This window comes from Gallus gallus, chromosome 6 (genome assembly GCF_016699485.2).
Source record: "Gallus gallus isolate bGalGal1 chromosome 6, bGalGal1.mat.broiler.GRCg7b, whole genome shotgun sequence".
Classification (NCBI taxonomy): domain Eukaryota; kingdom Metazoa; phylum Chordata; class Aves; order Galliformes; family Phasianidae; genus Gallus; species Gallus gallus.
The window spans coordinates 10477690-10493005 of NC_052537.1; the positions used below are offsets into that span (position 1 = coordinate 10477690).

The 15316-nt window shown below is 47.6% G+C and overlaps 1 protein-coding gene across 1 annotated transcript; it reads left to right on the forward strand.

The window, feature by feature from the left end:
- The first annotated feature begins 4317 nt into the window (after positions 1-4317).
- On the forward strand, positions 4318-13107 carry LOC121113366 (neutral ceramidase-like). Its single transcript, XM_040702953.2, is given in 9 exon segments — positions 4318-4405; positions 5727-5866; positions 9301-9413; positions 9617-9766; positions 10339-10515; positions 11002-11085; positions 11087-11130; positions 11687-11764; positions 12888-13107. Coding segments are annotated over 8 exon segments (1002 nt in total). The 5' UTR covers positions 4318-4405; positions 5727-5730.
- Positions 13108-15316: the final 2209 nt, after the last annotated feature.

A 15316-nucleotide genomic window follows, 5' to 3' on the forward strand; every position in this document is an offset into this window, starting at 1 on the left:
TGGTAAAGCATGCTGTGCTGTCCTGATAATGAGAAATAATGGGGCAGGCAGGGATGCGGAGCCCAGCAATGCCACGTTGAGTTCTGCATTTCCCCCGGGGCGCTCAGGTACGGTACGTGTGCCCACTTTCGCCTTTGCTTCCTGTGATGGGCGTCTGTAAGGGCACTTACAAATAACGAGAAGTAAGGTTTTAAGGCACAACTGTTTTTCTGGGGTAAAACATAGCGTGTCCAGGGCAGACCAGAATTTGAAGGAGACGTCTGCAGAAATGCAAGTTGGAAAAAGAAGAGGGCTCAGAATTGAGAAGGACCCTGTGGTAGTTGGTGTCTGGGAGAAGAAGCCGAGGTCTTTCCCTGGGAGCAGATGTGGATGAGTCCCTGTGTTGCTGCAAGCCACTGTGGCTTTGTTTTTAGCCCTTTCAGGTGGGGAAGGTTTCAGGAGTCTTAAAAGTACAGGGAGGGGAGGTTCTGGAGCACAAGCCAAGCAAGGGCTACAACAGCTTTGCCTTTTGGTACTCTCTGCAGAGAGCACAGAGGTGGTGAAGCCTTTGCGTGGTGCCTCCTGGTGTTCCCACGTGTCCATAGCCCAACAGGAACCCACACTGCAGAAAATGGACTCTTGCACCAGACCAGTGTTTTGTCAGCACCTCTGTTTTTCTCCAAACCTCGGTTCATCTGTGCTCTGAGTGTCTGCTGGTGAGCACAGGGCTGAAATCAGGATGTTCTGCAGCGCGAGGTGCTTTTTGCTGGCACTTTGTGCAATTTGGCTGCACGGGGTTTCCAGCAGCATCCCCAGCACTGCTGGTTGCCACTGTTGGCAGGCAGCTGGAGCGTAGGCATGGATGCAGGTAGAGCAGCCCATCTTAGTTGTTTTCTGCTCAATTTTTGTCCAGAAAAAAGCTGGCATTAGCTTGGGAAGGCCCTCCCCCCTTCTGTATTGTCATTTTCCCATCTCTGGGCCCAATGAGCGGGAAGAGATTCCCAAGAAGAGTTACCTGGTCTTCTACTGGAGCTCTTTGGCTTCCAAACATGACCAGACGCCAAGTTGGCGAAGGCCTCCAGGGGGAGGGAATCAGCTTGGGGCAGTGTGTTTCATCCAGGAAAGCATGGGCTGAAGCCTAAATTTGCTGCATGGTTTCTTCTGATGTCTCCTAAGCACAGAAAGCACTGCTGGCTGCCCTGAGGGTCCCAGCCTCCACTTCTGCCAACCCCCACCAGTCCTGCAGCTGCAGGGATGCATCTCCATCCCCAAACGTTGCAATGCAATTCTGGAGCCCAAGGGTGTCTCCCTTGCAGCTCTTTGTGGTGCTTTGGGTTACTTCTGCGGACCTTTGAGGTGCTGTTTCAAAGCTTTGTGTGCGTTACCACTATCGTCCATCTGACACAGTCAGATGAGCAGTGAACAGCAGTTGGCTTAGGTTAATTTTGGCTTATCTCAGCTTCTTGCATATGGGTCCAGCAGCCAAGGCTGTAAATCTGGGCACGGACTGATCTGTTTGCCTGCCCATGTAGTGGAGGTGGTCGAGCCTCTGCTATCACTTATCTTTTCATTTCCACCTACTGTTCTATAGGTTTCAAGGAAAACAGAACGAGAAGGAGCTCAGAGGCAGCCACGGAGATGGCATCTGATTCTTGACATCGCTATTTCCATGGTTTTCCCCATAGCCCAGCCCTTCACCTGATGGAGTTACCTGCAGCTGTCTGGGTGCTTTGGCTGGGAAATCAGGAGGGGAGATGTGCGTGGTGCTGCCTGAGTCTCCCCGCCTGTCTCTGCTGGAACCTCAGAGGATTTTATTGACAGCTCTGCTCAGAAACCTTATCTCCTGCCATCAGGATCCATATAAAAGGGACTTTGAACGTTCCTGTATTAAATAAGCAGTGTTATGCAAAAGGCTTCAGAACTGCTTTCCCTCCTCGCAGCCAGGATCCCAGGCTTTGGTGAACATCTCGAGTCTGGACAAACAGCAACCCCCTACTGAGAGCTGATCCTTGTTCCAGGCCCCTGCTACAGGCAGCAGCTGTGCTTTAACAAACAGGTTCAAGTGGAAGTTTCCATTCTCTGAATGCCAAGGCCTGTGGTGCGTCACCGCTTCGGGGTACCTGCTGTGGCTTCCTCGACCCCCAAATAATGCGGTGCTGATGCTGCTGGTTTCAGCGTCTGCAGAAGTCCATCCAGGTTTCAGAGTGGCACAACGTGTTCCAGCCTAAGGAAGAGAAGCCTGGGCAATGCCGTGTATTTTTCTGAGGAAAGGACACGTCAGTCTCTTCATTCCCTGTGCACCCTTCAAACAGTCCCCTGCAGAGGCAAGCAGAAATTCACCTGAATTATGCAGCAGGTCTGTCCTGTCCCCTGCCATGTGCATGCAGCTCCAGTGAGTCGGTCTCTTCTGGGCTCATTTTGCTGCCTTTCTGTTGTTTAAAATCATCAAAATAAGGGCAAGCTCTGGGACGGCCTTTTGAGGATGCCCAAAGCCCCAAACCTCATCCAGCAGACAGAGAGACACCAGCCAGCAGTGTTTTGCAAGAACAAATCAGGGGGTTTTCACTCCAAGTGTGAGGCCAGAACTTTCCGTACGAATTGAGGCTTTAATTGCAATGCAAATGAGTGTGCCTTTTGGCTCTCATGCTGAGTCTCTTGGCCAAAACTCAGCTGGCTGTGCAAAAACAAGGCGGCCAGGTTGCTGTCCCGATGATGATGTTGGGCAGAAAAGCAGATATCCTTTAGGGGTTTCTTTCCTCTGCCCAGTACTTGCAACATTACCTCACAGAGAGATTTTTAGCTTGGATTTTTAACAGATGGAGCATTTTCTGCCTGTTTGGCTTGGGAATGTCGTGGTAAACTCTTGGTGGGGATAAATGGCATCCTGGCTGGCCTTAGACACTGCATACCTATGGGTTACCAAAATCAGTTGTTGCGAGGAGACTCAGGGGTTTGGATGGATGTCTACCACGTGCCAATGAGCTGAGTCAGAATGAGAATTGAGAGAAAGAAAGCAAAGGGGAAGAATAGACAAATAAGTACTCTAGTCTCTTTTGTGGTCTGCTCAAATTTGTATTCTCCATTGGAAGAGCATCTAGAAAGCAAGGACAGATGGAAGTCCTTGGTGTCCCACGGGTACCTTTCCATGTGTCTCCTCCATCACCTTTCCCGAGGTATGGAAGATAAGGATGGAAGGATTCATGTTCAGGTGGTTCATGAAGAAGATAGTGGCCTCCTGTGAGTTCGTAAGAGAAGAGCTGGAAGTCTCTGGCACAGGCTGCCCAAAGAAGCTGTGGTTTCCCCACCCCTAGATGTGCTCAAGGCCAGGCTGGATGGGAGCCTGGGCAGCCTCATCCATTGAGGATGCTCACCACAGGGGATTGTCACTGGGTGGGCTCTAAGGTCTCTTCCAACCCAAGCCATTCTATGGTTCTATAAGATGAGCAGACCATCACTATACCAACTCTTGAAAACTCAGTCTCACAGTGAATAGTCAATGCAGCACCTTTGGAAAGAGTTCGTGTTCTGTCAATGCCCCGCCTGCTCCCATAGCATCCCGCCTTGCAGGCTGTTTTCCACCAACAGCAGGGCCAGCACGTTCCATTGGTATCACAGCAAGGAGATAACGTATCAAGAAATCTTACTTCTCCTCACCAGCCAGCCTGAAATCTGCTGAGACCGAGCAAGATACTGGAGGGGACCTTGAAGCCATGACTCAGGTTGCTCACTGAGATATTAACCCTTTGGATTGGGAGTATGATAGAAACAGGGATAAAAGTGTCTCCTTTGACGTTTGGAAGCTGGGTGTGATGGAAAAGGTATATGGTCTCGTCCTTAAATTCCCCAATTAGTTGTAGGGCGTTTAACCCCACTGCAAACAAGGGTAAGTGGCTGCTGTCTCAGGGATGTGACAGCTCCCACCACGTTTGGGCAGAACAGACACAGCTCACTGGATAAAGCAGGCCTTAGAAGAGCACGTCCCTATATTTGAGCTCGTCCAGTGAAGTCTGTAAAACACTGGGGCCAATCTTCCACAGGGACTGGGGCTCACAGCAGGATCCTGATGAAGCAAAGAGGAGGGGACAGGCCTGTTCCCAAGTTCCTGGTGCACCAGAGGTGATCTATGCAATCCTAAAAAGATTCTGTTGAAGAGACGGGCACTGTTTTTAACTTAAATGCACAGAAAAACTCTGCCTGCTTTTGCAGTAAAAAATTATTGATCTGTTTCCCCTTATCTTGCATGGAGCCTGACTCACAGGGCTGTAACAGCAATAATTTTCAAGCTGGACTTCAGCAGGTTTCAAGCAGGAAGATGTTCCTCCAACCTCTGGGACACGTGAGAGACCACAGGGACAGAGACAGAACTGTGCGTACCAAAGCCTCGCAGCACCCAGAACACCAAAACCCTCGGAGGCTGCGCTGCAAGGTGAGTTTGCATGAGGTGTTGTTGAGATCCCGTGGTACTGTTTTTCATGCCTTACTATTACTTCAGCTATTTAATCACTTGGAAAAATGAATGTAATTGCCTGTTGTGTGGATGTGTTTTGGGATGGCACTGCGATATCAATTACCTGGATAGGTTGCGATGTTTGATAGGATGCCAGCTCCTAGTTTCTGTAATAAAATGCAAAGCCAAGGAAAGGGAAGGAAGGGAACCCACAAAACCAGGTTTCTTGCCACTAAAAGATTTGTTAGGTGAAATTCAGCAGTGACCACAGCTGCTTTATCTCACTGTGGTAAAAGAAACCGATAGAGAGGTCATCTATAGCAGGTTTGGGTGACTGGCTGGTGGTGACATTTCTCACTGCCATGCTTCTGAGGCCACAGATTCCCTCTCCAATTGTGTCCATCCTCCATGCTGAGACACAGCCACAGGGGCAAAGCACAGTCATTCAGGCTGGTGGTTCCCACATTGCATGGGGCCATCTCCAGGAAATCTGGGGCCACCACCAAGAATGGAGATCTCCAAGGACCCTCAGAAGTCTGCCCCTTTGGGCAGGTATGTGCATCAGCCAAGGGCAGAAGCATATAAAGGAACAGGATCTGCGGCCATTTTGTTTACAGATGCACCTAAGTATGTCTGAAGATGTCCAGGGTTATCTTAAAGGCTTATTTCTGCCTTGCACAGATTCTTCCAAGAAGGGCAAAAGACGCATCCTAGATCTGAGTGCCACCTCCCACCCAGCAAGTCTGAAGATCTTGTTGCAAAATTCAGATGTCAGGGCAGGACAAACCGAAGATTTTTAACATAGGAGGAAATACTGTGTTTTCTCATTGACTTATTTTCAACATTTTGTTGTTGTTGTTGTTAGTCTTTAAAATGAGATGGAGGAACAGTGCTCAGAATGGGAAAAGCAAGGAGCTCTGCATAGCAGGAAAAAGTCTGGCATCTCTACACAGGGTCCAAACTAGGAAAGCTATCACAAGCACTACTTTTCATACCCTGGGGAGAAATGCATTTGCACATGCCGTGGAGATATTTGTCTTGCCTTAAGTTTCCTAAATTAACCATTGTTGCAATGGAAGTATTGTGCGCTCTGAGCACAAGCTGCAAAAATGCAGTGAGGCTGCAGGCATCTCCTTTGGCTGCTTGGCGAGTGTGCAACATGGAGTTTATTTGAAAGATTTGTTCAAGAGAGCACGCCAAGCGTCCCTGTTCAGTGAGGGGATGTGCAGCACACAAACCATCCCTGGCTCGCTTCGGGTGTCCTGTCTGCCATCCCACCGGCTCCTCTCTGTTCACACAGGGCCATGTGCAGGCAGAGGAGCGGTCACCCCTACTCCTACCTGGAGATAGCCCTCATCACTCTCCTGGTGCTGATGACAGCCGTGACTGTGGCGCTCCTCGTCCTCCACTTTGTCACTGGGGAGAGCAGCTCCAGCAATGGCAAGTTGAGCTCTTTTGGTTCAGCTCAAGAGGGTTTGCTGGGAAGGAGGGAGGGTGCAGGAGGGAGTGGAGATGCACAATCATCGGATTTCTTTTTATAGATGATATATTTTATAGATTTTATAGTGATATCCACACCACAATGAAACAGCGACACGGTGGTGTCTCATTTCCAAATCATTCGCAGACTCCAGCCTTTACAAATGTGCTCCTTATTTGCACTGCTCAGTGATTTTTGCTTGCATCTGAATACCAGCCCCGTTTCTCCCCAGTTCCTCAGTGGTGTGACATTCCCTGTGCATGGCATGTCCTGTGGCCATGCATTCAGATCCCATCAGTCCATTCTCACATGAAGCAGTTTGCTTTATTTTTGAAAGCTTAAAACAACACTAAAAAAAAAGAAAAAAAGTCAAATTAGCAATGAAGCACTTTACTGAAACCCAGAGAAGGAGAAACCTAAGGAGCAAGTCTGCACTCCTGGGCCATTTCCAGTTGCACAGAGCATATTGTCTATGAGCTGTTTGCCTGGACCTCCAATTTAAATTGATGGGACGCACCGCAGTGTTTGCAATACCATCACCATGCCTCCAACCCCATCACCAGGCATGGGGCACTGGGGTGGCAGGACCTGCCCAAGGGAACCCTTGGATCACTTCTAATATACCCCATTATTATCTTCTGAAGAGATAAAATATTGGTAGGGGAGGTTTTAATGGGAATCCTCTTCCTTTATGCTGCTTTAAGCATGAGCAATATCTGTCTGCTGCTCCAGTGGTCAGTCTGTGGCCAATGAGAGCGTGTCTTTTCTCCTCTGTTTTACATGACAGCCAAGGAAAGGGCATGGTGGGAAGACCAACCCCAGCAGAGCGGGAAGAGCAGATTAAGCACACACAAATATTTTCCCATGGTGTTATCTCAGCCTCCAGTGATTTGTGGCTGTGGGATTTCCTGAAGCACAGAGAATTTACTTACTTATTTATTAACTCTCAGTGTTTTTTCTTCTGTGACATTGTCCAGACACTTTGAGCATCAGCCAGATCCCTTGTCCATAGGCTTCCTAAGCTCCCATGGGTGTTTAGCAGGTTTCAGACACCTTTTGCAAAGGCTACACTGACTCTTCTGACCCTAATTCTGTGTGTTCTTGTGGCCACTAATCTCACAGAATCATAGAATGGTTTGAGTTGGAAGAGACCTCAACGATCATCCAGTTCCAATCCCCTGCCACAGGCAGGGTTCCAGCCACCAGATCAAGTACTGGATCAGGTTGCCCAGGGCCCCATCCAACCTGGCCTTAAGCACCTCTGGGGACAGGGCATCCACAGTTCACAGGGCAGCCTGTTCCAGCACCTCACCATTCTCTCAGTAAAAAACTTCTCCCTGACATCTAATCTAAATCTTCCCTCCTTTAGTTTAAAACCATTCCCCTGTGTCCCACCACTACCTACCTGGAAAAAGTTGGTTCCCCTCCTGTTTATAATCTCCCTTTAAATACTGGAAGGCCGTAATGAGGTCTCCCTGCAGCCTTCTCTTCTCCAGGCTGCACAAGCCCAGATACTTCAGCCTGTCTTCATATAAGAGGTGCACTAGCCTTCTTAGCATCTTCATAGCCCTCCTCTGGACCCTCTCCAACAGCTCCACATCTTTCCTATGTTAGGGGCCCGAGACCTGGACAAAACACTCCAGATGAAGCCTCATGAGACAAGAGTAGAAAAAGAGAATCACTTCCCTGTCCCTGCTGGCCACTCCTCTTTTGATGGAGCACAGGGTACCATTGGCCTTCTGAGCTGCAAGTGCACACTGCTGGCTCATGGTCAATTTGTCATCAAACAGAACCCCTAAGTCCTTCTCTGCAGGGCTACTCTTAAGGAGTTCTCCCAGGCTATATACATATCTGGGATTCCCCTGAAACCAAGTGCAGAATGTTGCACTTTGCTTTGTTGAACCTCATTAGTTTCACAGGGGCCCACCTTTCAAGTTTATTAAGGTCCCCCTGATGGCATTCATTCCTTCTGCTGTAATAATTGCACCACTCAGCTTGGTGTCATTGGCAAGCCTGCTGAAGAAGCACTCTATCCCACCATCTACATTACTGATAAAGATGTTAAAGAGTACTGGTCTGAAGACAGCCCCCTGGGGGACACTCTTTATTACCAGTCTCCACCTGGACATAGAGCCATTGACCACCACCCTCTGGCTGTGACCTTCCATCTAATTCTTTATCCACTGAATAGTCCACCCTTCAAATCTCTCCAATTTAGAGACAAGGATGTGGCGCAGGACCATGTCAAAGACCTTGCAGAAGTCCAGGTAGATGACATCAGTTGCCCATCCTTTGTCCACCAAAGCTGTCACTCCATCAAAGAATGCCACCAGGTTGACCAGGCAAGATCTGCCCTTGGTGAAGCCATGCTGGCTGTCCCAGATCATCTGCTCATCCCACGTGTGCTTAAGCTTCCAGGAGGATCCATTCCATGATCTGTCCAGGCACAGAGGGTGAGACTCCTCAGCTGTAGTTCCTCAGGTCTTCCTTTCTCCCTTTCTTAAAATGGGAGTGATGTTTCCCTTTTTCCATTTACCAGGGACTTCACCTGACAGGCACAACTTTTCAAATACGATGGATAGTGACTTGGCAACTACCTTAGCCAGTTCCTTCAGAACTCTGGGATGTGTGTAATCTGGCCCCATAGACTGGTAAACATTCAGCCTCACGAGGACGTCTCAAGTCTGCTCTGCCCTAACAGAGGAGGGAATTTTGCTCCCCCAGGCGCCACCAAGAGCTTCAGGGACATAAGGTCAAGGATATGAGAGACACAAGATCCCTCACCAAGTTCAGTTCCATCTGTGCCTTGGCTTTCCTGATCCCATCTCTGTACGTCTGCACAGCATCCCTATATTCTTTCCAGGTGACATGTCCTTGCTCTCACTGCCTGTACTTGCCCTTCTTTTCCCTGAGTTTGACCAGCAGCTCCTTGCCTAGCCAAGCCAGTTTCCTGCCTCCCCTGCCTGCTTCTTATTCTGAGGGCTGGGGAACTCTCGCTTGTCTCAGAAATGCATCCTTAAAGACGAGCCAGCTTTGTACTTCTCCTTTGTCTCTAAGGGGGATCTCATCCAACAATTCCTCAAATAAACTGAAGTTTGTTCTCCCAAAGTTCTGGGTCCTGAATCCACTCTTTGCCAGGCCCACATTCCTCAAGTTCAAGAACTTGACCAGGGCATGGTCGCTGCAGCCCAAGCTGCCTCCAATCTTAATGCCTTTAATGATCTCCTCTGCATTGGTGAGTGCCTGGTCCAGCAATGCTTCACCACTAGTGGGTTTGTCCAACACCTGAAGTTGTCATCAGTGGACCCCATGTGAATTTTCAGTAGAATTCTGAGTGGTTGAAATCCACTACCTCCTATTATTAAAATAAATTTCCTATTTATTCTTATTATAGATTATGGTGAACCATCACCAACCCAGAAACCAACAACAACTGCTGGCTCAGAAAACTACTTACTGGGTGTAGGTCGGGCAGACTGCACAGGGCCCGTAGCAGAAATTCCTCTGGTATGTATGGGGAATTGCTCAGAAGTTCAGTTAAATACTGGTTGTCTTCATTAATCATTGTGTGAATTGTCTTGTAATCAAAAAGCAAGATAGTTGCATCTCTGACTTGAAAGATTTCTCCGATCTTCTGGATAATATGCTTACAAAAATATATGCAAATGAACACATCCCATATTTTGTCTGATGGAGCTCTTCTCTTCCAGATGGGCTATGCCAATCCCGACCAGGTGGGTGGAGGACTTCTCACACGCCTCTACAGTCGAGCCTTCATTGTGGCTGAGCCCAACGACTCCAGGAGAGTGGTGTTTGTCAGCATTGACATAGGGATGGTGTCCCAGAGACTGAGGCTGGAGGTATGCGGCTGGAAGTAATCAGTCTGCAAGGTCTGAGTGGTTGCTGGTGTTATTATTAAGGCTGTAGACACCACAAAATAATAACAAGTCTGGCAGCACCATGACTATTTGCTTGGGGATCTCTTTGCAAGAGACAGGAGATCTTAAGAGATGTCCTGTCTGTTCTGAAGAAGAGCTGCTGATTCCTCAGCAAATGAGTCTTTTCTCAGCAGAAAAATTATCAAAAAATATATGTGACACTTAGTGCCTGAGTAAATCTGAGTTTCTAGCACCACAGAGGACAAAAGGAGATCCTTGAGAAGTGAAGACTCCCTGGATGACTTGGGGAGGGATGCAAGTTGGCCATAGAGGTCTTCACTTTTAGATATATTACTGTTCAATATATTATTATTTTAAGACTGTTGTCAAATCAACAACTACAACCTACTTGTTTGGCCAGTGGTATAGGAGTATGAAGTGGAAAGTGAGGAGCAAGGAGCAAGAAGAGAGGCGGGTCTACTGCAGGGTTTGGTACAAATCCTCAAAGCCCTTGGACATGAAAAAGGGGTTTTAGGACCACTTCTTTTCCTTAGGTGTTGAAGGAACTGAAGAACAAGTATGGCGAGCTGTACCGAAGGGACAACGTCATCCTGAGTGGCACCCACACGCACTCAGGGCCTGGTGGTTACTTCCAGTACACACTCTTCTGGATCACTAGCAAAGGGTTGATCAAGCCAAACCTCAATGCTATAGTGAATGGCATTGTAAAGGTAGGGGTCACCAGGGATGGGTGACACAAAAGTCCGATGAACACAGAAAAGGTAGGGGAATGCATTTGTGACCAACTCTTGCTGTGATGTTCATGGTAGCACCTCAAAAGAGTGCTGGGGATGCAGCACACCTCTAAATCAAAGCAACCTCAAAATCACAGGACAGTGATCACAGGACAGTTTTGGGTGGAGGGGGGCCTTAAAATCATCCAGTTCTAACTCCTGCCTTTAAAATACACTCAGAAGTGACTTTCTGCTTGCCAGCGAGATCAGGTCAGAAAACAAAAGACTTTCTTTAAAAAGAAGTGGTTGTGGTTGATTTTGAAATGTTACTTATAATTAGCTTATAATTTTCTAAGATTTTCAGCTATTTAAGAAAAGCAAAGCAAACAAAGCCCCAAAATCCCAAGATAGGCAGGGAAGGCGTTTTCCAAATAATCTCCTATATTGCTCACATTTGTGGTCTAATACCCTTCTGCTTTTCAGAGCATTGATATAGCACATCAGAACATGAAGAGAGGAAGGCTTTTTTTAAACAGAGGCACGGTAGAAAACAGTCAGATCAACCGCAAGCCCTTACTCATATCTCCAGAATCCAGCATCCGAACGTAGCAGGTAAACTCGCCTCAAAGATGAGAGAGACACTGTGTTGGGGCCCAGCTGTCTTTGCAGCCAGCTGTTCCTGGTCATTTATAGGATGGTTCAAATATGGAGGCAAGTCCTCAGCAGAATGACTCTGTCCCCATCCTGGGTCCTCTGGCATCTGCATTCCCAAAAAGGAGTTGTACACGCAGGCTTGGAAGTTGTGGTTGTTCCTTCCAAGCATGTGAGGCATTGGCTAAAGATGTGACCTTCTGCATTATTAACTACAACAGAAAAAGAATGTCCTTAGCAGACACTGTATGTCAGACAGCATTAAAATGCATGAGGCTGTATTTGAAGAGAGCTCCTCTCTCTGTCACTAAAGGAAGCAGTGCCTGAGGTCAGCAATAACCATACTTCTTGTTTTATATTCACAGCTATTTTAGGATGGTCCTGTAAGGTCTCACCATGTCCTGGTAATATCTGTAGTATCCTCTTTGTTTTCTTGCTCAGCCCAGTGGAGATTTAACAACATGGAGTCTGACTGTGGCCCTGGTGCTAATGTGATTTCTCCACTTCATTGTCCCAGGTACTCAACCAACACGGATAAAGAAATGGTGATGCTGAAGATGGTAGATGAGAATGGACATGACCTAGGACTCATCAGGTACTGAATACTGAAGTAACACTCTTCTCTCCAGATTCACATAAACCAGAGAATGTCAGGAGTGTGGTTCAGGGGCAGTTCTGTAGTTCCCTACTTGCACAAGCCTCCCGCTTTTCAGGGAGGTCTATGTGACTTTTCTATATACCATTCTTCTCAGATGGTCAGTAGTGAGTCTCTGAGGGAGAACAAGTTATGGTGAGAGTCTTTGAGGACGTAAACCAGGTCAGTGTCTCTCATCTGCTCTGGAACTGCAGTGGGCACTTCTCTGGTTATGGCTCCTATACTGTGGCTTGCAGAGGAGCCTGGAGAAGATGACCAGAGTTGGCCTTCCCTTATAGGGGTGCAGAAACCTCCTACCAGCTGGATGTTGGATGTTTAAGGCTCATCCAGCTCAACAGTGTAGAACAGGGGATGAAGATCACACTGCCAGCCCTTGAGGCTCATTCAGCACCTTGTATTTCACTCAAAGCATGCTGTTCTTGGTGCTGGGTGCCTGGTGCCCTTTTTATGACGGCCATCCTATCAGCACATCTTGGCTGCTCGAAGTTCAGAGCTCAAGGCTGGACCATGACATCAGAGGCACTCCTGAAGCAGTGGTGTGATTCTTCCCCTCAGAAACCAGAACTGAACCTGACTGTATTAGGAGAAGTTTCCTCTGTGATCTTTCCCATACTCGTGTCACAGTCAATGGGGTGAGGAAAAACCAAGGCTCAGCAGTCTTATGGTATGTTCTTGTCTCACTGGCTGTCATGCACAATCATTAAACATGTGCTGTTTGACAACCTCTGCCCAGTGAGAGTTGAGCAATCTGCTGAAAACATGGTTTTATCCATGGAGGGAGGGCCCTTCCAAGCTGCGGTGAACCTTGGAGCTAATTTGGGGTTCAATTAACTCTCAGTGGCCCTGGTGATTACAGTGCACCTGCGCACTCATGATCTGGCTATTTGTGAGTCCTCCTGTTCACGATGGAGAAGATGTAAATAGCTCTGCCTTTGTTAATCCAGCCCTGGGCACTGGTGGTCTGGCTTTTTATTTCCCCATAGAAAATTCCCATTAGTCAATTGCAAATGTTTAGGCAGATGTATTTAGATAATGGATTTCCTTATGTGTGTCTTCTCTGCAGCTGGTTTGCTGTACACCCTGTCAGCATGAACAACACAAACCATCTCGTCAACAGCGACAACATGGCCTACGCATCTCTCTGTTTGAGCAGGAGAAGAACAAGGGCATGCTTCCTGGAGAGGTGGGAGCGTTTTCAGATGATTGAAAATAATGGGGGGAAAAAGTGCAACAGGGAGGGATGGGTGATACTTACTATGGTCCACAGCGGGTTCTTTGAATAGTGAAATAGATAGTAGGGTAAATGCAGCAAAAAGAGGCCGAAGAGCATCCCTTGATCTATTTGCTACTGGAAACACTGGAAAACACCAGAAAGCAAGTGTGGGATAGTAGATCCCATACACTGCATATGTAGCATAGGACCAAGCCTCTGCTTAATTGTTTCCTGTGGCTTCCAGCCGGTTCTGTCTCCTGGTCTTTGTAAGTCCAGAAGCAAACACAGCTCCTTTAGAACGTATTATTTCCCTTGACATAGTGCACGGTTACGGATGTAAGTTGGTGCAAGCTTACATGCACACAAGGCTAGGTATGTGTGGACATGTTTGCAGGGTTTGCCATTCAGCTGTACTGTTGGCTGGACAGTTTTGTCTAGCAGTCTCACAAATGACTAAAGAGCTGATAAGTTATGAAAATAGCTGGTGTTGACACATGCCATCTCCAGACAGGGGGAAACAAGAAGATGAGCTGAGTTGAGTTCAGCCACACTTGGTGCGCACCATCCCTACTGCTCTTGATGCTACCTTCTACACCCATGTCCACTGGCTCTCACTCTATAATCTGTCATGGTGAGAGCCTTGTAGAAGGAAAACCTGGATGAGATTGCTGAAATGAGCCCTCGGTTTGTGGTCAGTAACACACAGAGCTGGGGATGCAGGCCACACGGAAGGAAGAGGTAGATTGCAAGCTTGCAGCCCAAGAGAAAGAATGCAGGCAATGTCTGCAATTGCTACACATCAGTAAAACCCATCTGACGTGTCTTTGTTTCACAGGGCTCTTTTGTGCTGCCTTTGCATCCTCCAACCTGGGGATGTGTCTCCCAACACCAAAGGTCCGTTCTGCAATAAACACGGGGGAATCGTGTGATAACCCACAGAGCACCTGTCCTGTTGGGGGGGTAGTATGGATTGTTTGATCCACGTAAATTATGACAAAGGAGAAAGCTTGAGTGGAACTGCAAATACAGCACTGTGTGGTTTTTTCTGACAATTCTGCATGTAAAGAACCGCTCTGGGGCTGCTCTGGGCACCCTTTTAATAAACGTAACATGTGTTGTCCTCCCTCTTTTGACCAGTCAGCCCAGATCCAAATGTGTCATGCTGCAAAGTTGCAGTGGTGCTGTAACCAGATTTCCTACGTTTTAGGTGGCTAACAAGAAGCTATTAATTCCCACGTGAAGAAAATCACCTGTGCCTTCACCCACTTAGCAGTGAAATGCTCTCTATATTAACAGGGCACTATCATTTAAGCACATTTCTTAACAGGCGTCAATGTGCATGGCCATGGGACCTGGCACTGACATGTTCGACAGCCACAAGAATTATTGCACAGAATATTCTACTTGAAAGCAAAGGTGAGTGATGTTTTGCTTTACAAATGTGCCTGAGCGCTTTATTACAAAAACAAATATGCATTAATCTGAGCAAATTTCTTGCATTTGCTCTTTCTTTAGATTCCTATAAAATCACGGTAATATACTTAGAAAAATCTCCCTATTATTCAGAAAGTGCACACATCTATTTAGATACGCCATCATAGGCCTGCAATTTGAAAATGCTTTTTTGAGGCTTTAATCCTTCCTCACTGCTGCACAGTCAGGGTGTTGCTCCCTTACAGCCTCCCCTCCAACCGGCACACAGCTCAGAGAGAGATCTGATGGGACAACCAGGAGTATTGGAGACACCATCACATGCCACTTACTGGCATCACTGAAGTATGTCAGCAGAATGGAGAAATGACTCTTCTAAATGAAGATCAGAAGGGCTAGATGCCCAGTTTTATCCTTCCTTGAGGAATCTGCCTGTTCCTGAGGTCTCCCACTCCAGCAGGTCCTGCACTGTGTCCTGCTTGGGGTGCTGACTTGTTGTGTTCCCTAGGAGCTATACGCCAATGCTGCCCAGGAGGAGCTCACTGGGCCCCTCCACTCCGCTCACCAGTGGGTCAACATGAGCAATGTCCAGGTGCAGCTCAATGCCACGCACACGGTAAGAAGGGTGAGCTCTCACAGTGAGATGTGACAGACTGAAGGGAGGTGGCTTTAAAATCTCTCTTGCTTTTTTTTTTTTTTTTTCTCTCTTTTGATTAAGGTTAAAACATGCAAACCAGCCTTGGGACATAGTTTTTGCCGCAGGGACCATAGATGGAGTGGGGGCTTTCAACTTCACACAAGGTGATCTGGGGAGTGGGTTTCATGTGGCTTTATGCACATAAAGAGGA